Source organism: Artibeus jamaicensis, unplaced genomic scaffold, assembly GCF_021234435.1.
Source record: "Artibeus jamaicensis isolate MK-2021 breed Jamaican fruit bat unplaced genomic scaffold, CSHL_Jam_final scaffold_1283, whole genome shotgun sequence".
Classification (NCBI taxonomy): Eukaryota; Metazoa; Chordata; class Mammalia; order Chiroptera; family Phyllostomidae; genus Artibeus; species Artibeus jamaicensis.
Window position 1 is genome coordinate 16222249 of NW_026522028.1, and position 23309 is coordinate 16245557.

At 39.7% G+C, this 23309-nt stretch overlaps 1 protein-coding gene across 6 annotated transcripts in view; it reads right to left on the reverse strand.

Annotated features, from left to right (window-relative positions):
• The window catches only part of CDKL5 (cyclin dependent kinase like 5), a 191344-nt gene that overhangs the window by 49267 nt on the left and 118768 nt on the right, over positions 1-23309 (reverse strand). For all 6 annotated transcript variants that reach the window (XM_053655834.1, XM_053655833.1, XM_053655832.1 and 3 more), the window contains exons 10-15: positions 19506-19586; positions 15121-15272; positions 10744-11710; positions 6363-6464; positions 5895-6000; positions 2372-2495 (exon numbers count right to left, since the gene is read on the reverse strand). In XM_053655834.1, coding sequence (XP_053511809.1) covers positions 2372-2495; positions 5895-6000; positions 6363-6464; positions 10744-11710; positions 15121-15272; positions 19506-19586 — 1532 coding nt within the window. The remainder of the gene's footprint in view (positions 1-2371; positions 2496-5894; positions 6001-6362; positions 6465-10743; positions 11711-15120; positions 15273-19505; positions 19587-23309) is intronic.

A 23309-nucleotide genomic window follows, 5' to 3' on the forward strand; every position in this document is an offset into this window, starting at 1 on the left:
GTGCTGAGCTGAGCTAATTGTACAGCAATAGACACATCCAAGAGAAGCATCACAAGCAAAGGGCAAGTGGTGATCACATAAATCTCAGGGACAGGAGATTGAAGAAGGATCATCCAGCTAGTCACCTGACACATTATCCAGGGCTGATTAAACTGCAGAGGTGGGGGGGTGCTGATGGTACGTGGTGGGGGATAGTAACAGTCTGCTTCCTGAACAGTCACAAGACTCATGCAACAGCTAGTTCTCTAAGCAGTCAAGGGGAAAGAGAGAATTCAAAAGACTCACCTAAAAAAGGGAAGGAATTAAAACAAACTGAATCAAAGTCAACCAACATTTACAGATTACTTTGTATATGCCAGGCCCCATGTTAAGTGTTGGAACTGCAGGGCAAAATAAATAAGGAGTGAGACTTCAAGATGTTCACAGACTCAAGGCAGAAGACCCACAGGTTTCACAGAGGGTCAGACTTTGGGGGCTTTAGGATACTTGTTCTGGGAGCAGCATGAAGGTGAATTGAAGAGGAGAGAGGCATTATGTATAGGAGGTTAATATATAGGAGATCTTATTGACAGTCACATGAAGAAAGAATGCACCAAAGTTTATCAGCAAAGTAAGTGGCAGAGAGACACCTGACAAGCCATACTGAAGTTAGAGGACACAAATGGTAAAAACTGCTGATGTTAGCAAGTCATTGCTCTGGGTTGGCGGTCCCCAACCTTTTTGGCACCAGGGACCAGTTTTGTGGAAGACAATTTTTCCATGGACCAGGGTGGGCGGCATGGTTTTGGGATGACTCAAGCACATTACATTCAAGCTCAACTCCTCTGTGTGGCCCGGTTGCTAATAGGCCCAGATGGGTATCAATCCATGGCCGAGAGGTTGGGGACCTATGCTCAAGGCACTTTTGATGGTTTATCCCAGTTAATGATCACATTAACCCTATGAAGGAGGTGCTCTTCCTACCCCTATTTTACAGATAAGGAAACCAAGGTGCAAAGAGGTTAAAGTCATATGGCCAGAAGGTAACATTAATGAAGATACCCTATTTATTTCCAAAGTCTACTGTCTTAGTCACTAATGTTAAGACTGTCATTTTATAAATAAGGCAATGGATGTAAAGTATACTTATAAATGAAAAAGTATCTTACCATTTAAAAATCTTACTGTTTTAAAAATAATTACATTATTTTCACCACTGGGCACAGTAAAAATGAATCTTTGATATAACCCTGCCAACAGGGTCCAAATGGGAAACCACATAGGGTTAGGAGAACTGACTAAGGCCCTCTGTGACTTCTGGCAACAAAAACCAGTGATGGGCCCTCTGACAGACTGGTTTCATTCTAAATTCAGTGTGTTACAGTGATGTATCATTTGATTCTACTGGTGGAAGACCCGGTAGGTAGTTTTATGAAGTACACGTAAGCGCATCTCACATCTGGATTCTGAGCAGTCAGGAATACAAAGTCCACATTACTATTTTTAAAAAACTCTTACTTCCAGATAGATCTAATGAGACTTCATATATGTCAGTGGTCCCTAACCTTTGGCACCAGGGATTGGTTCCTCCACAGATGGGGGGGGTGTGGGGAGGGGGACAGGAGGCGGATCTCAGGTTGGGGGCAAGGCGGCAGACCTCAGGCAAGCCTTGCTAGTGGCCTGAGGGTTGGGGACCCCTGACATGTGTTATAATTATCTCCCCAAATTTTTATTACATATGACACAAAAAGATACAAGGACAAGCAAAGTTGGCGCATCATTTTAATGTCTGGCTACCATTATGCTTTCATGGTAGCAAAAAGAATTGTTCCCCCATTTCTTATCTTTTCACCCTGACAAAAGTCAGGTGACATAGAGGTGAAAGATAGGAGCTATGGAGTCAGAACCCATATAGGTCTACACCCTGGTTGCTGTTACTGGCTGTCCAGCACCAGGCAAGCTCCCTACTTTTTCTAAGCTGTTTGCTCATCTGTACAATGGGAGCCATTCCTACTTCAAAGGCTGACTGTGAGAACTGACTGTGACCGTGCATACAAAGTGCTAAGCAAAGTGTCTGCCAAGTGATTCAATAGCAACAAAAGAGGAGACAGTGAAAGACATCAATCATGTCAGAAGAATGCAATGGAAGACTTATGAGCTATTTACTTATCTGGGAGATTTTTTTCCTTTATATGTTATTCAATACAAATTCTAAACTTGACAGAAACCATTACAAATAATGACAAATCACATTTTCCACACTAAACCATCTCTCTTGAGAAAGAAAAGCCTAACAGGAGGAAGAACGCTCCAAAGTTTATCTAGAATTTCTTTGAAATCTCAAATCTCAAGTTAGAAAACATTAAGAGTAAAAACAAACCAAAACACTTACCACGGTTCGAATGCTGGTTGTCTTTTCGAGTGGTTAGTTCCAGAACTGCTTTCCGATGGTAGGGAAGAAACTCTAGTTGACACATTATTTTCATGGAAAGAATTATCTGGACGTGGAGATGGCACTAAATAAAGAAAGTCACTGATGTAATCTATTGGTCAAAGCAGGGTTCAAGTTATTCTATTGCATTTTTTCTCACACAAATAAACGAACAGATAAGTCAAAATCCTCATCTGCCCTTCTTCAGATAACTTCTGTGTTTTCTGAGGGTGGAGGCACTCCAGGGAACATTCTCCCTACCCCCACTGCCTACAAGAGCAACTTGGGAGGGCAAGTTAACACCAGGAAATATGTATCATATCACCAGGCAATATAAATTGACCCATTGGCTGATAAACTGAAAAACATTGTAGGATATTTAAAAGTATGAATATGATAGTCTCCCTTCACTGTTTTGACATTCTTTGGAGTTGAGGCTTTTTTACATCACAGACCCAACTATGCAAAATCTACTCTTAGTCTGAAGTGATTCTTAACAATATGAGGTCTGTCCAGAAAAAGGCCAGCCATTGTTAATATAACAAGAATGGTTTGCATTGACATTGACGTAACCTAGCAGCCAAAGAGAGTGGACTGGAATACACATGCATGAACAATGACGACTTTACCGTACTAGTCAGTAGGGGCAGTAGATATCGTTGAGTGAGCATGTGCACTGTGTGGTCATTGCATTCAAAATGACTTGAGCGAGTAGAGCAACAAATCTGCATCAAATTTCATGTTAAGCTTGAACATTCTTCCATGGTATTTGAATGATTCAGAAGGCTGCAGTTATGGGCAACTGTGATTGGCAGCTTCATCACAACAACACACCCACTCATGCATCACGTCTTGTGCAGAGTTTTTTTGGGAAACATCAAGTCACCCAAGTGACTCAGCCTCACTACAACCCAGATTTGGCCCCCTGTGACTTCTGGCTTTTCCCGAAATTAAAATAACCCTTAAAATGGAGGAGATTTCGGACCATTATAGAGATTCAGCAAAGTATGACAGGGCAGCTGATGGCAACCTGGAGAATTGTGTGAGGTTCCAGGGTGCCTATACTTTGAAGGGGACTGAGGAGTCATGTCTTATGTACAATGTTTCTTGTATCTTCTTCAATAAATGTCTCCATTTTTCAGAGAACATGGCTGGATACTTTCTGGACAGGCCTCCTATATGTGCTGGAATATACAAACTATGGTTTAAGCCTTGACACTTGGGACGTAGCATCAATTATATATTTTTAAACTAAATTCCAAAGAAATTTGGTTACTTGCACAAGAATACAATTTTTTCTCTATGTTCTCAATCCAGGTATAAACAGAAAGATAAAACACAATTTATTTCAGTAAATACTTTTCTGCTTTTTAGGTGGGGGTTACTATTTTTTCTGTCAATTCCTAAGCTTGGTCATAAATCAAAACATATTGCAAATTTCATCACAAAAGGAATATACAGGCTGTATATAAAGATAAATGGTATCGTTTCACTTGACTCTTGACCAATAGGACTGAAAATGGGAAGTATTCTGGAAACATCTGTCATTTTGGTGATACCACTAAATCTTCATCCAGTTAAGATTTAGTAGCATCATTGAAATGGCAGCTGTCTCCAGATGTTCACCTAGTTAAATCTTTTCTTTCTATTTCTAGACCTTCTAAAATAAAAATGTTCTGCCTGCCAAGCTCTGAAGTAGATTATAAGGAAGATGAATGAGGGGTTTTGCTGATATTAATTGATTTAATTTATTTGAAATAAAAAAATAAAACTGCTTTCAGACTGATTACAATTTTGTTAACATTTTATATTAAAGTATATTCCACAGACATCTATAGAAATAACACATGTATGGTTCATTTTAAAAATAAAACTTAACAGTGATAGAAGAAAAGGCTTTTGCTCATGTATACTACAAGATTCATTTTAAGTAACTGTAACCTGAATTAAAATTTTAGTCCCATAAGGTTCTAAAGTAACCGTGGCATGAGAAAAATACATTAAATGGCATTTATGCTTTTTTCAAAGGTGGAACTGGGAGGGAATGAAATAGCCTAGTCATTCAACATCCATTTAGTCCTTAATAACACTTGAATGTATTTATTTAGCTCCGGTTCCTAGTTAAAATGACTGAGCAGCTGTCCATGACCTCCTGTCCCCATTCTTGCCCCTTGCTAGCTGCCCTCCCAAATTAACACAATAGTGAGAAGCCAGACAATGTGAGTATGGGCATCAGTAGAAGGTCATGGTGACCTTTGAAGGCTGTGAAAAGTTGAGTCTCCCAGACCCAGGACTTTGCCCAACCGTGGTGGGTTTGCTGTCTGTCTCCTTACTATAGGCTGGGGCCTCCCAGGAGTTCCCACTCTGTTTCCACACAGCCCATCAAAGGGGATCCCTTTCTCTGTCAACATCTCCTAAACTGATACCTCCCCCAAAGCATCTGTTTTGGTTGTCTATTAAACACCGGAGTACATTTTTAAGGCTGTACAAGTACACTTGAGGATTTTCTTTCATTCAATCAACAAATATAATGAAACTGCCAGGCAGTATGCTAGTCAGTGAGGGTGAAATAGGAAAAGATAAAGGGCCTCACAACCTCGTGAGAGAGAAATGCAGGCAAAGAATCAGTACCATGTGGCCTGTGTCGTGTTAGAGGTCTAAACAAGGAACCATGGGTGGGACAGGTGAGGAAACACTTCGATTCATCTGGGTTGGCAGGAAAGACATCACACTGCAGAAGACCTCACAGTAGAACCTTAAAAGGGATAGGGCCGAGCTATCCAAGCAGGGGGAAGAGTGAGTTTCAGGCCACAGGAGGGAGTGGCCCATGTGAGTTCCACAGGCTGGGCACCAGAGAAGAAGAGGAACGGCCAGAAAGGATGGCAGGGCTCGGGAATGGAAAGCCTGGAATGCTGTCCTAGGGAATTCAGATTCTGTTCTGATGCCAATGGGAAACCTCCAGAGGACTCTTAGCAGGTGAGAGACAGAGGACTGTGGATGGGGTGGTGGGCAATGTGTTCCCTTGCTCTACTTTTTTCCTATAGCATTTACTACATTTTATTGCTCAATATAATTATTACATTTAGTGCTGCTCTCTTTCTACGAGGATGTGAGCTCTGGGATGGTGATGACCTTCAACTGTCACATTCACTGCCATGTTCTAAACTAAAACAGTCTCAGATCCACAGGTAACATTGATAAGTATTTTATCACTTAATTGAATCAATGAGTGGTGTGGTCAGAATACAGCTTCGGAAGGGTCATTCCAGACACTATTAAAAATAGGAAGACTACTCAAAGAACCTAAGTCAGACTAGAGGACTTGAAATAAGACTGGAAGCTGGGAGAAGCACTGGAAGGTGACAGCAAGTGAATCACCTGGACCTGAAGCCGGGGCAGTGAAATGTAGTGGGGGTTGTGGGCTGGAGGTGCAGTGAGGGGCAGAGGAGAGAGGACCCTGTTGGGCGTCAGTGGCCAGGCTTACCTCGGTAGAAGCTGCCAACTCTCCTCGGAACGGGATCATTGTATAGATGTCTATTTTCTTTGGGGGCAGTGCCATCATCAGAATGGGGATCATGATATGCTCCACCCTGAGGGAGGAAACAGGTTTATATCAAAGTAAATGGCCTGTGAACTTAGAATAGCACCTCACTGATCTATAATTTACTCCAGGATTTTTTTAAAGAGAAAACTCAGAATGATGGTATGAGGGAAACTACTTTATAAACCAGTTCAAATTATTTGTGGAAGATTAGATATGGATAAATTTTAAAAGACAGGCTGGGGTGGGCAAGAGTAGGGGGGAAATGGAGACAACTGTACTTGAACAATAATAAAAGATCAATAAAGAAAGAAAAATAAAAAAATAAAAGATAGGCTGTAATGATGTCAAATGACCAATCTTTACTGAAAGGTTGTATCATATAAGGTAGCAACTCCGGATAATGCAGACCTCAGATTTCTGCCGTGCATGGAACGAAGGGTTGCCTTCTCTAGAGGGTTCTTTAACAGAAGATCTTGCCACAGTCATCTCTGGAGGGTGCTGTTCCCCGGGCTGGAAGTCAAATTTAAAAGGATTTATAAGAGTGTCCTTATAAATGATGAAAATCACCTAAATTGCCATGGGCTTTATTTGGTATAACTAGTACCTTAACCGACTAAAGGAGAAAATGTTAGTGGGCTAAAACACAAATTGTCCCATAAAAGAGTGAGTCATCTGATGACTGTAAAATAAATCAAACAACTGTCACACAAATGGAAAGTGAAATTCTCATTAAAGTTAAGGCGAGCAGGGAATAAATTACTCTGAAAATAGTTTAATTAATTATTAAAAACAAAGAAAATGATCTTCCTAATATCTAGATAGTCGTGGTTCTTCTGCACAGCACTCTAATTACAGATTCTATTAGTTAATCTAAAATTTATACAGCAGATTTTAGGCCGAGTTCTCCAAAAAGAACTGTGTAGACCCAAAACTATTTTTCATGAAGGACCTATATGGCATAATCAGATGAAAACTAAAGTTCTTCAGCTATATAGAGGAATAGAGTAACCAGTCTTAATAAATTCTGTCTTAAATATTCTCTAAGTACTGTAGTTTATGCACTTAAGTTTACCTCTGCATCTTCTGTAGGGTAACGGTACTTATATTTCATATATTTTCTTTTCTTTTGAAAGGTTTTATTTATTTATTTTTAGACAGAGGGGAAGGGAGAAAGAGAAGGACAGAAACATCAATGGGTGGTTGGCTCTTGTGTGCCCCCCTACTAGGGACTTGGCCCACAACCCAGGTATGTGCCCTGACTGGGAATCAAGCCAGCGACCCTTTGGTTCACAGGCCAGTGCTCAATCCACTGAGCCACACCAGCCAGGGCTCATGTATTTTCTTAACCATAATTACAACACTGTTCATCTCGGGAGACACTACCTATTTCTGTCAAGGAAGTGATTCATAAGCTAAGAGCAGCGTGGGTCCACGATGGTGTTCAGTGAGGGAAAAAGCAGCATTTTCTACCCTTAGGAAAAAAAAATTAAGGGACAAAATTACCAAGCCAGCAAGAGGAGTTAGCAGCATTACATATTACCTTGAGCCTTATGTGATGTCTCAAAGCTGTTTTATTTAAAACTTCAAACCTGAGTCTTTTTGTCTTTTTTCCCATCAGTCCCTAATGTACTATGAAAGGATTCTAGGCAGGAAATCATCCAATGTAGCGCTTCTTTCTACTCTATGACAAGATCTCAGATGGATTTTATCACCTATATTGTTTACAAAGGCTTCTAAAAAAGTATTTTAGAAACAAATGCTTTACATCTCACCTAAACTCTCAAATGATAGTGCCAGTCCAGTCCCCTTAACTCTTGAAGGTAGCCACATTTTGCAAGAAAGTGATTCCCCTTACTTATTTATGTGAGGCTTTAGTTACTTGTCAAGCAGTCTGCCATCTCTATGCCTTTGAATGTGTAGTGTCTTGTAGCTTGGCACTGGATATCCTAAACTGGATTTAACATCCTGTAACAGTTGGGTCTGTGCTTAGCCCACAGTAACTTTATAACTAGTCTATTCTACCATGTTCACAAAGTCTTTTTTCTGGAACTCTCAAAGCGCCAGTCCACTTGTCCTTTTTTGCAAGTTCAAGCTTTTTGTTTGTCTTACTTCTCTGTGTACACTATGCTTAGTGCTAGCATACTTTACCTGGGATTGACCTTATTGTTTATGTGCCCCTGCCAGGCTCTAGAGATCCCTGTAAGCACTAGAGGTTCTCTCCTCTCTACAGGGACTCCTTGGGGGCTCCTCTGACCACTGCTCTGACTCCAGTCATGGCATCTTCTGCCCCTCCCCTCACTCGGGCGCCAGTCTTTCCAACCTTGTGGAGAACACCTCTGCTTAAAGGTTCAGGGTCACTTCAAGTTCAACATGTCAGCATGATATAGTACAGTGAGTGCTGGCTGGGGACCTGGACGTTGCCTCATGATCTAGTTGGGTAAACTTGGGAAATTCAGCCGACTTCTTGGAGCCTCAGCATGCTCATCTGTTGAATTCAGTGTCTTCAAAAGTCCTCTTTTGTACTCTGAAACAGAACTCCTAGAAAAGTAAACTTGAAGTCTTTCTCTTTCCCATATTCAATCCTTCAATTCACAAACCCTGTTCTTTCCACTGCTGAGGGGCCTTTAAAACCCACTCTTCCCCTGCTTTCCCACTGGCACTGACAGTCCAGAACGTTCTCTCCTCATCTCATCCTTGGATTATTACAAAAACCATTCCAAACCCTGCATTTCCATTCCAGCAAGGTGGAACAAGTTGTAATCCCCATGGCACGCCATGCTATTTAGTGTCTTTTTTACCCTCCTCCTCTTTGCAGTGTTCTTTTCTGCCCTTCTACCAAACCTCTTTTGTGATGTTGATTCCATTTTCTTCCCCTAGTTAAGTCCCAGGAGTCTCTGCTCAGATACCACCTCTCCTGGGAGCCTTCCACAAGCCACTAACTGACCGTGCCACCCCTTTGTCCCTAAGGCACAAACACCTCTAGACAGCACAGGCGTGCAGCCAAATAGTTATTATAATGAGCTATGCACTGGCAAATGTGCGACCCTCACCTCAGCCCACGCACTCCAAGAGGGCAGGAAGCCCATCTTTTTCATCTTTCTAATTAGAGCCTATCATGATGCCTAGTTCAGTACATGATTGAACACATCTTCATTCTTTAGCCTTCCAAAAAACCTGTCTCTACATCTTAACTCACAGCAAGACCTTTAGTTGCCCCTAAAGTCATTTCTGACTGCTCCTGCTCACAATGCTCTCTTCCCTGTTCTCAAGTTCTATTTATACTGAGTGCCACAGGAATGTGGTTCCTAATTAATTCATTGTTATCATGTATAATTTAATCTTCCCTGAGAGAAGATAAGTTTTTCAAAGGCAAGAACCCGAGAATACCTAGCATAGAGAAGGTGTTCCATATCCAAAGAACAGCCCTCACCACAGAAGCAGTAACAGCAACTAAAATTTGTTCCACACTTAACTCTGTGCCGAGCACTGGGCACGGTGCTTTATACACAATCTTTAATCCTAACAACAACACTCAGAGGAGGGATCTGAGGCACAGAGAGCTTGTGTCACTCTTCCAAATTCATACAGTTTGAAGCACATTGTGGAACTGGGATACAAACCAAGGTCTGCCTGGCTTCCTGGCTGAGCTCTTCGCCACTTTGCTATACCTACCGCAACTGCTCATCACTGCCAGTCCCCTCTCCTCAGCACTTACCTTGCTAAGCCTCCCATGACATTTTCCATCCATATTTTCTAAAGTTCTTATACAAGCTGATGAACTTATTTTCATAGCCTCTAAAAGGGGAGGACTTTCCTTACATGAAACTCTTCTCCTCACATTGACTTTTCTCCACCTTCATTTCTTTGAGGCAGCTGAGTATTTAGTATCACGAAAATGTAATTCTTAAAAAAATGTTTTGTTGCAAGAATGCTGCTGCTTTTAAACAGATGCGTGTCAGGCCCTGGCTGGGTGGCCCAGTTGGTTGGAGCGTTGTCCCGTGCACCAAAAGGTTGCAGGTTTGATCCCTCAGTCAGGACACGTGCCTAGGTTGTGGGTTCATCCCTGGTTGGGGTGCGCATGAGAGGGGACTGATCAGTATTTCTCTCTCACACTGATGTTTCTCTCCTTCTGTCTCCCTTCCCCTCTCTCTAAAATCAATAATACAAAATATCCTAGATGAGGATTAAAAAAAGGTAAACAGATCAGTGTCAGTTCTAGAGTCTGAAGATCAATTAAGATGGAGTAAGTATCATGCTAAAAACATTGCCTTGAGATTTAAAAACAATCCAAAGACTAAATATTGACATTTATCCTGGCCTGATGTTAAATTTCTCTGTAGTTCTAGATAAACTTAAAACTTTTCAATTTGGTTAAGATATTGAATAAGGTCTTAGAGCAAAGGGTTTGATTTAAGCAAAAGTGGTTTTGGAGTGATTAAGAGAAAAATCCCGATAAATTGACACTAAATTTTAAGGAAATGAAAAACACACACACATAGAGTGAATGAACTCTACAATAAAAGAAAATAGGATGCTCTCAACAAAATATGCCAAAAAGGAACATTTGATAAAACAGATTTCTAAAAAGCTTTTTGAGGTGAGTACTCAATAATTGGCTTAAAGAAATTTTTTAAATAGATTGGTCCTTCAAGTATTGTGTCCCTAAATGCATCCTATCAAAAAAAAATACAGCCTCCTATAGTAGGGAAAATTGCAGACTGACCCTAGTCACCCCTCCGCCACCTCCCCATGGTGAGCCAGCAGATCTGGTTAAGGTTCTTAGCTGTACCTGAGGTGATAAGAGCTGCAGGCTGTTGGCTCTGGCTGCCATCCCTTGTCCTACGCTCAAGCTTCCATCCAAGCCTTTGGCTCTCACTTTGTCCCGGGTCACATACATGGAATGCCTATGTGGACGCTGCTGGGAGGAGAAGGGGCTAGTGTAGCCCAGCCCATAAGAAAATGATTCATGAGGCGCAGACAGAGAATGAGAATGGCTGCTGTCCACATGCTCTGGGAGCTTCAACTCATCCATGGTTTTTGAATGCCTGGCTGTGGTTCGGCGTGAGTCGAGAGTACCCTCACTTCGGTTATTTCTCCCCGAGGGGCTAAGCAAAGTTCTCGTGTCACTGTGCCTGGTGGGGGTTGGGCTGGTGGGCGAGTTCAAGTCCAAGCAGCTGGATGGGAAGTACCTACTGGAACTGGACTCTGTAATCGGGGCCCTGGCTTCAGAAAGGTTGCTTACAGATTTGGAGTCACTCAATGCCCCATGGCTTTTGGCCTTGGTCCGGTAGGATGGACTTCGAGAGGACTGGGGAATGGTGTCAATGTAGCTGTGCCGACTCTGCTTTTCACTGGGCTGCAATGTCCCAGCTTTGCTCTGAGAGCTTTCCATAAATGAGTGCCGGTTCTGCTGTGATCTGGTGCTCGACTTGAGGTACTTTGTGCCTGGGCCTTCCGAAGGCTTTGGGTCAATATTGAAATCAAACTCTGACTTTGACTTGGCTTCTTTTGGGCTGAGAAGGTGTGGTATATTGTTGTTGGTAAGATCTTTGCTCGCGGACCCAGGCTGGCTGCTTGCTTGGTAGGTTTTGGTGTGCATGGGACTAAGAGTAGCTCCAGCAAGGTTTCCATTTAGAAAGCTTTCATTGGCAGGAAGAGCTTCGTCAGCCCGGGGCAGACCCACACTTAGGTTCTGGATGTCCTTGCTGTTCGACCTGTGGTGAGACTGCAAAGCGGCACTTTTGCTGGCTTGGCTTCTATGTTAAAAACAAACCAAAAAATGTATATCAGTTTTCCACAAACATGCAAAAAAGTTTTATTAAAAAAATAAGAAATACCTAAAACACCTCAAAGACTAAAAATATTAATTCTCTCCAACTAGCGTCAACAAATAACAACTAACCAATAGCAGTAAGTGCCTTAGATCAAGTCACTCTGCCACAAAACACTGGTCCTGATGAAATGATTTGGACATCCCTAAAAGCTCAGCTAACTTGCTGCCAATACAGTTTCTAAATGATAACCTGGGAAAACATTTTGCCATGTTGCTGCTCATATGAGTGTTGGTTATAGAACGCCTGGTAAGAACGTGAGAGTTGAGCTACAGAAGAACTCTTTATCTTTTGTCTGCTTGAATGTCAGAAGGTAACATTTACACTTGAAGGTCACTGCGTTTCTTAAATTATGTTTTTATTTGTCAAACCCACAGCCTGCCTCAGAGGTATACACTGACATCATACACACACAGACACCAGTGTCTCTTTTGTCTTTAGCCTGTATCATCAAAGAATGATAATTCTAGCAATGTACTCAATAAAAGAAAAATGACACTCTAAAAAGAAATGTAAGCTGCCTGGTGATGTTTGTTGGAAAACACGATGATCGATATTTATGTTTTAGAGAAGCAGCAATCGTCGGGGTACCTCAGACACTTCTTTGTACATGCAATAAGAATCTGTCTCTAACTGGACCACAAAGACGTAAAGAGTTCATTTCTCTCCAAAAGACACATTTTTTCTTCTTTTTTTCATTTCACATGTCATTATTTCAAACTGACTGAGGCCTTCTTTAGGATTTAAAGCTTCCCTTACTATTTATTTTAAAATGTAAATTATAAATCTGGAGGAAAATCTCGTCCTATATATGAAAGCTGAAAATGATATCACAGCAAGACCATTTTGTTCTATTGTAATTAAAGGATCAAACTGTAGTTACAGATAGGTAAGAATGTTTTTAAGTAAGAAATAATTCCCTTTTACTATGCATTCAGGAAATTTTACTGCAAATATTGTTACTGCTAAAGATGGTTTGATTTGGGAAGAGTTCTGTTCCCATCACACACTAATCGGAAGGAAAGTCACACTTTTTTCCCTGTAGAATGGTAATCTGTGAAGCCATGCCTTCCCATTTCCCCTAAGAACCCATTTGCTCAGACATCAAAGGTCAGGACCCTTTCCCTCTCCTCCTACCATTCAGAGTGTTAAAAAGTATATCTCATATCAAGCAAGCCTGCACTAGTATGGAAGGCCCCATCTCCCAAATGTACTCACTATTCTCTCACAGTTGGGTTACAAGAATTTCAGCATTAAACAAGGTCACTCAGATAAAAGCTAACTAAATGGCAGATCCCAGACCTAGAAAGAAATTCCAAAGAAAGTTTCACTTTCTGTTAAATTATGTCAACAGAGTATTTTCCCAGTCAATAATGGACAGTCTCCAGAGTCGTCTGTCAATTTTATCTTGGTAACTAGAATATCTTAGCAACTTCCCAAAACCCCAAATGATGACAGACAAATAGTCTCACCCATAAGTACAAATGATTAAGTGTGTTGGTTAGTCTCTATTTGCCCAACCCCCAAGCCATTCTCCACTCCTCTCTGCCCCAGCCTGGGCCTCAGGAGCCTGTAGACTGCGTCACCCAGACTCCCTTGCCATCTAACCCCCAGCTCGGCTTAGCAGTGCAAATGGTTGGGGGCTGTCTTTCCTGCTCCTTCCTAGCATCAGCGCCATGACTCAGACCGTAGCTGTGTTCCTCCGGATTACAGCTCCCACAGGGTGGCTCCTTCTGCCTGGCTCCCCTGGGCTCTCATAACCCTATTTCTTCCCCTTTCTCCTCCAGGCCTAGAAAGAGTAATAGTAGGAATAACACATGCACATATTGTGAAATGCCTGAAGCTCCAGCCAAAAAAAGGATAGAGAAAAGTGAAGGTAGCTGCTCGAGTTCTTGAAATGCTTAGAAACACTGCTATCACTGAGGAGCACAAGCAAACCTACATGTGAAGAAGGACATACTCATAACAATGTAAGATACAATTTCTAATGAGAAAAGGGACACTATAAAGTTAGTTAAGGTAGACGCATTTGTCAGAGTTAGGTTTTCCATAAGTGTATTACAATTCTAAACTGCTATTCTGAAAGGTTCTGCCTTGGCATTAATCTGAAGGCACTGAGCTTTGTACATAATTCCTACAGGGCAGCTGTAGGAGAGGGCAACAAATTGCCTTCAAATTGGAGCCCTGTCAAGCACAGCAATGAAGAAAACTGCTTTGAAAATTCCATCTCTTTGATACATAATTGTAAGGAAACTGTGTTAAATGGACAACCACTGAAGAGAATTTAATATACGCATATAAACCCCTCTTTTTTTTTATTGTTGTTCAATTACAGGTGCCCCCATTTTTCAATTTACGAATACACTTACAGATCTAAAAAGTACTAGATCTTGAGCTTTCAAAATTCTATACATTAAGAACAGTTATTCTACATGGAGAGAAAACTGGGGGAAATAAGACAAAGTTTATATTAAAAAAACTTCATATTAAGAATTACTATTTTCTACTTCTATTCTAATAGTACATGAGAGAAACTATTTCCTATCTCCCACAGACCAAGCAACACCAGATGACCAGACCAGCTTCTTGGGAGAGGGAGGAAGACAAGGAGCCTGTGACAAGCATTCTGCTCTCCTGTAAATGCAACCAACAGAACCATGGAATGGCAGTTCGGGAGAGAGAAGCTGATTGCATGGTCCAATCCCTCGTGAGTCTCCCCATCCCCAGAAAAAGAGAGATTTTTTAAAAAGATTATGCTGAAAATTATACTTAAACATTTTAAAATCACTGTCTTCTGAACTGATTTTACTATTTCCATATTCTTATTCTTATAAAAAAAAACTTGTCAAATATTACTCAAAATGTAAGAGCAACAAAAACATAAGACCATTCTATAGAGCCAGACCTACTTGGTTCAGTTGCAAAGATTGTCTGAGGTACCTTCCCACCCACCTGGGTTTGGTTTCCTCTTCTCCCTCCAGAAATCTCCTTGCTCTAAGTTGCCCTTCTTCCCTAGTTATACATAACCTCTGGGTCCCATTTACACAGAATCTTCTGGCTCATGCGGCTAGAACCCCTCTTTGTTGTTAACCCATGCTACCATTCCCAGGGAATGCATAGGCTTCTATAATATAGTTGTTAAAGACGAGAAAGTCTGTAAGACCCACACAACTCTTAAATTGCGGTTCTGAATCACATAATAAGCATAACGAAGATATTTTTGAATAAAGAGGGCTTTCCTTCTTTTCTCTAATTGCATCATTTAAGCACCCACCTCCTCCACCTACTCGTAAGACCAACACTGCATCTGCATTTCCTTAAAAGGGAGTATTTACCTGTTAGACAAAGTGCTGCTTTCCACATGGTAAGGTTTTCTTTTTGCTGACCTTGAAGGGGAGCGGTCCAAAAGTCTCTGGGTTTGAAATGCAGGGTGATTCAAACACTGTTCTGTCAAGTATCTTTCAGCTGGGTCCAACTTCAATAAATTCTTAGGAAATAAAGTTAGGATTGGAAAGAACATTACAACATCAAATTTAATCTGTCTTGAAAACCTTATTTTTTTTAATATAAAAGAAATGCATGGTCATTGCAGAATACCTAGCACAGTTTAGTCCAAAACATTTTTTAAAAAGGACTATCTAAATCATCCAAAATCTTACTGTTGCTGGCCTCTGGGGATATGCCCTCTCAGCCCCTTTTCGAATATAATATAATATTTTATGGCTCATATTATACACTTAAGTTTTGCATCCTGTACTTTTCACTTACTAATCAAAAACATTATTTACAGCATCATTCCATCATTTTAAATATTTTTGGAAGAAGTGTATATATTCACGTGAAAGAATAATTTCTCCTCTTCCCCTCTCTGGAGGCAGCTCATGTTACCAGTTTCTTATGCATCCTTCCATAGATACTCTGAATATACCTCTATCTGCTCCTTTTATTCCTCCCAAATAGTAGCACAGTGGTCTGTGCTTAGTTTTCTTTCCACTGCACATTAGATCTTATGAGATCATTTCATATCAGTAAAGAGCTTCAAGTCTATGGATGGACCTTAGGTTTTTCTTTTTTAGCAATTCCCTAATGATAATATTTCAGTTGTTTTCCTTCTTTTATTATGAACAATGTTGCAACAAAAAACTTCACAATATGTTTTTAAATGACTATATAGAAGTCTGTAGTATGGATATACCACGATTTATTTAACCAATCTCTTATATTTAGATGGCTGTTGCTTTTTACTATGATAATTAATACTGTGATAAACACCTGAAATCTTTGCATACATCCATGATCCCTTTTCACAGGATAAACTCCTAAACATGGAACTGGTAGGTATGCTAACTTTTAAGGATTATTTTCTGTGTGTTGCCAAATTACCCCCTAGGAAGTTTGTCTCAAATGATACTCCTTTTAGCAACTAAGAGTCTACCAATTTCCTGGCACCCTCATCAACAATAGGTATTATCCCTTTTAGTACTTATAAATTAGATATTTAAAAAATGGCATCTCATACCTATTTTAATTTATATCTTTGATTACTACTGAGGTTGAAGATCCCTATCATAAACTGAAACATTCCTTTTGGGTCAGAATCTGGAAACCCAAGCCATTGCTCACATGCAGGTAGATTTACATTCATGTTGACTCAGATACAACTCTAAAATTATCTCACTTCTTTCTTCTTCCTTATTAGTAAACAAAAACTGTGGAGGTACATAAAATGATTTTGGTCTCACTGGCAGTTAAAACAGTTAATATCAAAATAGTTTCAACTGCGTGATACTGGTTTAAACAAAGGAAAGTTAGCCTCTGAGTAGTATTTTAAGTTAGAAGTACATACACATCACCTTCAGAAGCCAAATATCCACTAGCATTAAAGTGCTATTTTAATTTATTTAAAATTATCAACAGTAGAAATTACTACATGTACACACAAAGACCTATTTCACATTTACGAATATATCTGTTAATTTTCAAATTAATTAGAAGGATGAGGTCATAATGAGGAAAGCATAAAACAGTTTTTTAAATAAAATAGAACCCATACAATTAGTGCAGTTGTTCTTTAAATTATTAGGGGCTTGGATTAATTCTGGAGACTTGAATCCCCAATAAAATGGCTGATATGTATAAACAGATACAGAATGAAATGGCCATTTTAGGTACTTACATATAGACAAAATTATCAAGTGTGCTTTCAGGAAATGGCAGAGATGCAGGGATGTCAAACTCATTTTTACCAGGGGCCACATTGGCCTCGCAGTTGCCTTCAAAGGGCCGAATGTAATTTCAACTCCTTAACTGTTAAGGAGTAGTTACATTTACATAGTCCTAAAATCATTTTAGCCCTTTGAAGGCAACCACAAGACTGCTGTGGCCCCCAGTGCAAATGAGTTTGACACCTCTAGCATAGAGAATATATTACTTTTTAAAAAAGATTTTATTTATTTATTGTTAAAGAGAGGGGGAGGGAGGGTGAGAGGTAGAGAAACATCAATGTGTGAGATATACATTGATCAGTTGCCTCTCGCATGCCCCCAACTAGAGACCTGGCCCATAACACAGGCACGTGCCCTGACTGAGAACTGAACCGGTGACCTTTCGGTTCTCAGACCAGCCCTCAGTACACTGAGCCACAGCAGCCAAGATGAGAATATATTTCTTCACGACAGGGTAAATAGTACTGTTCATTTTTCAAATTCATCTTTAACAATAACTAAAAAACAAAAGGACTAATCCTATTTATACTACTATCCAATAATAAAAAGGCAATATTAGCCTTGGCTGGTATTTCTCAGTGGATTGAGAGCTGGACTGAGAACCAAAGATCATGCTTCGATTCCCAGTCAGAGCACATGCCTGGGTTGCAGGCCAGGTCCCCAGTAGCAGGTGCTTGAGAGGCAACCATAAAAAAATAGAAAAAAAGGCAATATTAATCTTTAGTGACAGAGGTCAGACAGTTTCCAGGAGTAGGGACAGGTGGAATATAGAATCTGAGAGGGGGTCATAATATTCTATACCTCGGTTTGGGTGGGGTTACATAGATATGCTTACATTATAAATAGTCACAGAGACATACACATAATTTGTAGACCTTATGAATATATATTTCAATAAAATGGTTTTTTTATGGTCAGGAAATTTGAGGGTATATTACATAAATAGGAATTAGACTGTTTTAACTTCCAAACTTGTATAAATGCGGAAATATTCAGGTTATCTTTATACTTTTAGCTGTGCTAGATTTTACCAGGTACCACCATACTGATATTTGTTAATTACATTTGGTAATAATTTAACAAAGAAAGTTTAATTATTTTTAGCTAAAAAGAGACAATGCAGAAAACGTGAAATAGCATTTAATTCAGTTCTTCTACTTTATTCTATTTACGTTTTTAAAGTTACCAAATAATTAAGACCCTGATAAATAAATATTGAGTGAAAGAACATGTTGACAAAACCCAACTGATTTAAGAGATAATTTATGTTTAATTAAGCTGAAAGAGTCTTGGGGGTTCTTTTTTTTAATAGCATCTCTCAATTGTGTTCAGAAGAACATTTAGTGCTATGGAGTTTTATTTTTTAAAAAGTATTCAGTATTTAATTAAATTAGGGAAATGTTGGGTGAGACAGAATTGCTTTTTTACTGTGGGGTTTCTCAAAGACTTTATAGGTTAATGAATATTGAGAATGTCTATGAAAGGTTTTTATGGTATGTGGCCTTTCCCAAAGGCCACGCTCCCTCCCCCACCTCTGCCCCCACGCCTATTTACAGTGTTCCTTGGCACACAGATTACCATCGCTTAAAGCATAGCAAAGTTCTGAGGGCACTGCTCAGCAATTTCCAACTGTGCTAAGTATGCCTTTAAAGTCCCTATGCACAGTGTTAACCACCTCCGATTTTGATGGTTGTCTGAATGGGCGCAAAATAAACCTGATCCATTAACAACTGTGTTTTGAAGATCTACTATAAAAAAAAAACAGCACTTGCTTATGTACTGGCTGGCTGTAATGAAAGCTGAAGAAATTAAAAAAAAACACAAAAAAACCCAAACCCAGTTCTTACTCAAGGGGCTGACTCTGTTTCTTAGGGAAGGAAAAATATGAATAAAAAACTGTGAGATCGTTTTCAGCACTCCAGAGAAGGAAGATGTTCTGCACAGGGACACTAGCAACAGGGGGACACTCAGCCACAGTAGTAGAAGCGGGGTCAATTATCTGTGTCAAAAGAAGAGCCAGAAAGAGCCAAGTCTTGGGGAGAAGAGGCCAAATTAAAAATAAAAAAGCAGAATTAGGTTCACTGGCAAAATAATCTTATGGGAGGCCTTAAATATCATATAAAAAAGTCAGAATCTCTTTTCTTTCAACATTCATTTTAAAATTTGTTTTAAAAACTTATACCTGAGCAGCTCTTAAGTACTGAGTAAATTTAATTATTTCTTATAATTTATGTTTAGATTGTCATTATTCTGTCAATTTTAGGAATAAAATTTAGGTATCTCACAGTCCTGCCTGGATGGAATGTTACAATACCAGATACTGCTAATATTTTCAATAAATTCCATGCCTTTTAACATGATATAATCCCCCATTATTCACCATTATACATCTAATATCAAAACAATTAATTCATAAAAGCAGGCTATGATCACAATTAAGACACCAGAGAACCCACAAACCAAAAGAAGTTTCCTACAACATCAACTTGTCCCACCTTCATTAGGTCGAGTAAAACGCTGTTTAAAATCCCCAGGTATCTTCTCTCCAATGACTGAGGATGGTTAACAGCTGGAAACTGGAAAAACAACGTGACAGGGGTGTTATTAGCACATGGGGAAGATGTGTGTGTGCACGTAGTATCATTGCTGCAGAAGGTAGCAGCCGAATGAAAGTTATTGCCCTAGTGCCAATCAATTCAAATTTATTTCACGTGTATATTACTTTTGGTGTCTATGTATTTGAGGTATGGGTTAACAGAATTGGGTGTTAAATAACAGGAAAACTCACAGGTGAAAGGTGATACTTAAACCTTGTTAGACAACACTGAAGCATGCAAAACAAATCAAAATATAAAAATACGATACTATATTTATATAGTATTGCCTTCTTATATAGATAATTCAGTTATAACACAATTTATACAGAACTTCTCTGCTTATATAGAGCATTCTTGTCTTTTTCACAACAAGGTATCATTTACTCCTGAAAATTAGAGAAGTAATAAAAGAGAAAAAGAGAGGCCAGTACCTAAAAGGCCACAAAAGTACAATAGAAATAATGAATTCAGACATATTCTATTATTGCTTTTGATGACATGTTTTCAATTCCTTCCTTTATGTAAGTTGGAACAGAAGGCAAACAGGCTCCTAAATTCACAAATGCCTTTTTAAATAAAATGAAGGGAAGATGTCAAGCTTATTTAGATGTTCTGTCCTTCCCTCTGTCAACTCACATTTCACAGTATCTAAGTGAATGATAAAGTATTAGCCCAACTCCATGAACTCCCTCCCAATGGGAGGGCTACTTTGTTTTCGATATATATTTTCTTTATGCCTACATTTCAAAGTACTGAAATCCTTAAACATGCTAAGTGAGTAGATGGGAAGATTGGTTATGTGGGAAACTTCAAACAAGGCATTTAGGAGTGATTATGACCTCATCCCCCATTGTGCCAGGCAGGGCAGGAGAGAGAATATGGGTAAGACCTAAACCTTGCACTCAAGCACTCTTCAGGCGTGTGGAAAAGGAATCAGTACTGAACGGCATAGCCATAAATTCCACTTGGAGCTTACAGAAAGGAGAGACCAAGGTGGTTTGCAGATGTAGAAGAAAAAATCCATAGCTAATATTTGAGCTAGGTTTTGAAAGATAGGAAAAATATGAGGATGGAGAAAAGTAGGACAGTATCTTGTACATAAAGGAAGTAGAAGAAATGCCATGAACTTAATTAACACAGATACAAAGGCAATAACTGAACACTGATTTCTGAGGAAAGTGATGCTACGTGAGGCATTTTAGCAATTATCATTCTTATTTTAGAGATGAAGGAAGTGATGATCAGAAAGTTCAAATTAACTTGTATAAGACAAGTAACATAATTAAAAAGCAATAGAACTAGTACCTTGCCCCCAAGCCTGCAGTCCAAACCCACACTCTTTCCAAACCTAGGCACTTCTCCTCAGAGAGATGCAGAGGTTCCTTTGGATATTGTCAGAGCAGTAATTATTGGCCCAAAGAGAGAGAGGGACACCTGTCTTGCTGTGATAAAAGACTATGCTGGTACATCTTAATGATATTTTGCTTACGTAGTCTATCTTATGTTACCAGATACTCCTTCCTTTTTCCCCTTCAGAGTAACATTTCTTTGATAAGAAATGCTGAAAGTCAAAAAATATTAGAAATATTATGATAAAAAATAACCAAGCAAACTCAGGAGGGGAACCATAGAAATGGAGATCACATGGAGGGTTAGCAACAGGGGAGTGGGAGGAGGAGAAGGGGGAGAAGGTACAGAAAATAAGTAGCATGACGGTAGGTAGAAAATAGACGGGGGGAGGGCAAGAATAGTATGGGAAATATAGAATCTAAAGAACTTGTGACACATGGACATGAACTAAAGGGGGGGACTGAGAGAAAGGGGTGTTCAGGGGGAGGGCAATAAAGGGGGGAAATGGGACAACTGTAATGGCATAATCAATAAAATATTAAAAAAATAACCAAGCAAACTCTTAAAAAAGTTTTATGTTCCTTTGAATGAAAACTACCCTTCTAATAATCCAACAAATAAGCAAAACTCAAGCATAGAAGTTTAAAGTATATCCCATTCAATGGGTCTTTCTTTTTCCTTCCCTCTTTCCTGCCTCCCTTATTTCTTTCCCTTCCTCCCTTCCTTCTTCCTCCCTCCCTTCCTTTTTTTTCCTTCCTCCTCCCTTCCCTCCTTACTGAGCACTTTCTATGTGTCAGGCACTGCTCTGGGAATCTTACATATCACAGTTAATATTCACAACAACCCCATCAGGTGGAACTCCCATTATCATTGTTTGATATGTGAAGAAACAGAGGCACAAGAAACTTGTCTAGTCATTTAGTAAATATGGAGCCAGGCTTTGAAACCCACAGTCTAACTCCAGAGTCTATGCCCTATACTATGGGAAAACAATTGTTACTTTTTCAAAATAATGTGCACACCATTAAAGCAACATCTTGTTCATTTTCCAATCTCTACACAACTAAAGCAAAATACAAAAAACACGAGGCTAGTTACTGGTGAGTCCACGTTTCACAGCTCTTGCAGGTCACATGACCTATGTGCTTAGCTATCTGTTTCAAACATTCTCAGGTAAAATGATAAAGGAAGACTGTCCTTCAAAAGATGTTGTTAACCCCCCCGCCAAAAGATTAAACTAATTTAGCTAAAACACCATAAAATCTTAAAGACTAAAATGTAAAAGCATTAAGGTCTATAAAAACCAAAGTATCATGGAAGGAGCAATTTCTCTGAAGGATATTTATAAGCAGTGTTGTCACGTGCTCTCTAGAACTTTACAGATCATAGTGAGCGAGTCTGTAACAAATAGGATCATAGACAAATGAGGAAAAGATGGCCTTCATGTGGCCTATCTAATCCAAATGCCACTTATTCTTCAATATCCATTCCAAGGTTCAAATTCTACATAAATCATTGCCTAGGGAATGCAGCCAACTATAATTTCTAACTCTCCAGAATGTTTCACACTCTCATGGTCTCAACCACATTGAGACGTATTAGAAAACATTAGTACAATGTAGGAAAGAATGTGGCACTTTATTATACACCATGCTTAATTATAAACTGTATTGCTTTCTAATTATTTCACGCACAAACATTTTAACTCTTCAGCTAGTTTTGTAAGTTATTAAGGCCGGGTACCATGACAGCTCTGTTTACACTCTCTTCAGGGAATCTAGCACAAGAGCCTCTTCAACCAGGCAAAGAACAAGGCAGCCAGCAGGCAAAAGCTTGAGGCTCTAGATGTTAGTGTTAAAATTGTGAAGTCGAATATTCAATCATTTAATGCCATTCAACTTAGTAGGCACTATTCTAGTTGGGCTACAAATACAATGGTGAACATGATAGCTCACTTCCTCAAGGAATTTATTATTGGTCCAGTGAGGATACATACTTGCAAACTGGCTAAAGAGACTGCACTGAGTGAGTGCTGCCAGAGAAATGACCAATGTGCTATAGGAGCACAGAAGGAGGAGTCATCAGTTCCCTTGGAGGAGTCTAAAAGGACTTTACTTGGGGGAGGACATTTGACATGAGTCTAGGGGAGGAAGAGCTTTCCAGGAGTGGGGTGAGCACTAGGAGCATTATACAAATGAAAATACAGCGCTACAGAAACAACATGTCAAGGAAATGGTGAGGAGGTCAATGTGGCTACAGATGAAAAGGGATGGGAAAGGACAGGAGACAAGGTTGGAGGGTTAGGAGCCATGGGTTCTTACTGCTACCCCAAGGGAGTTTAAACATAACCAG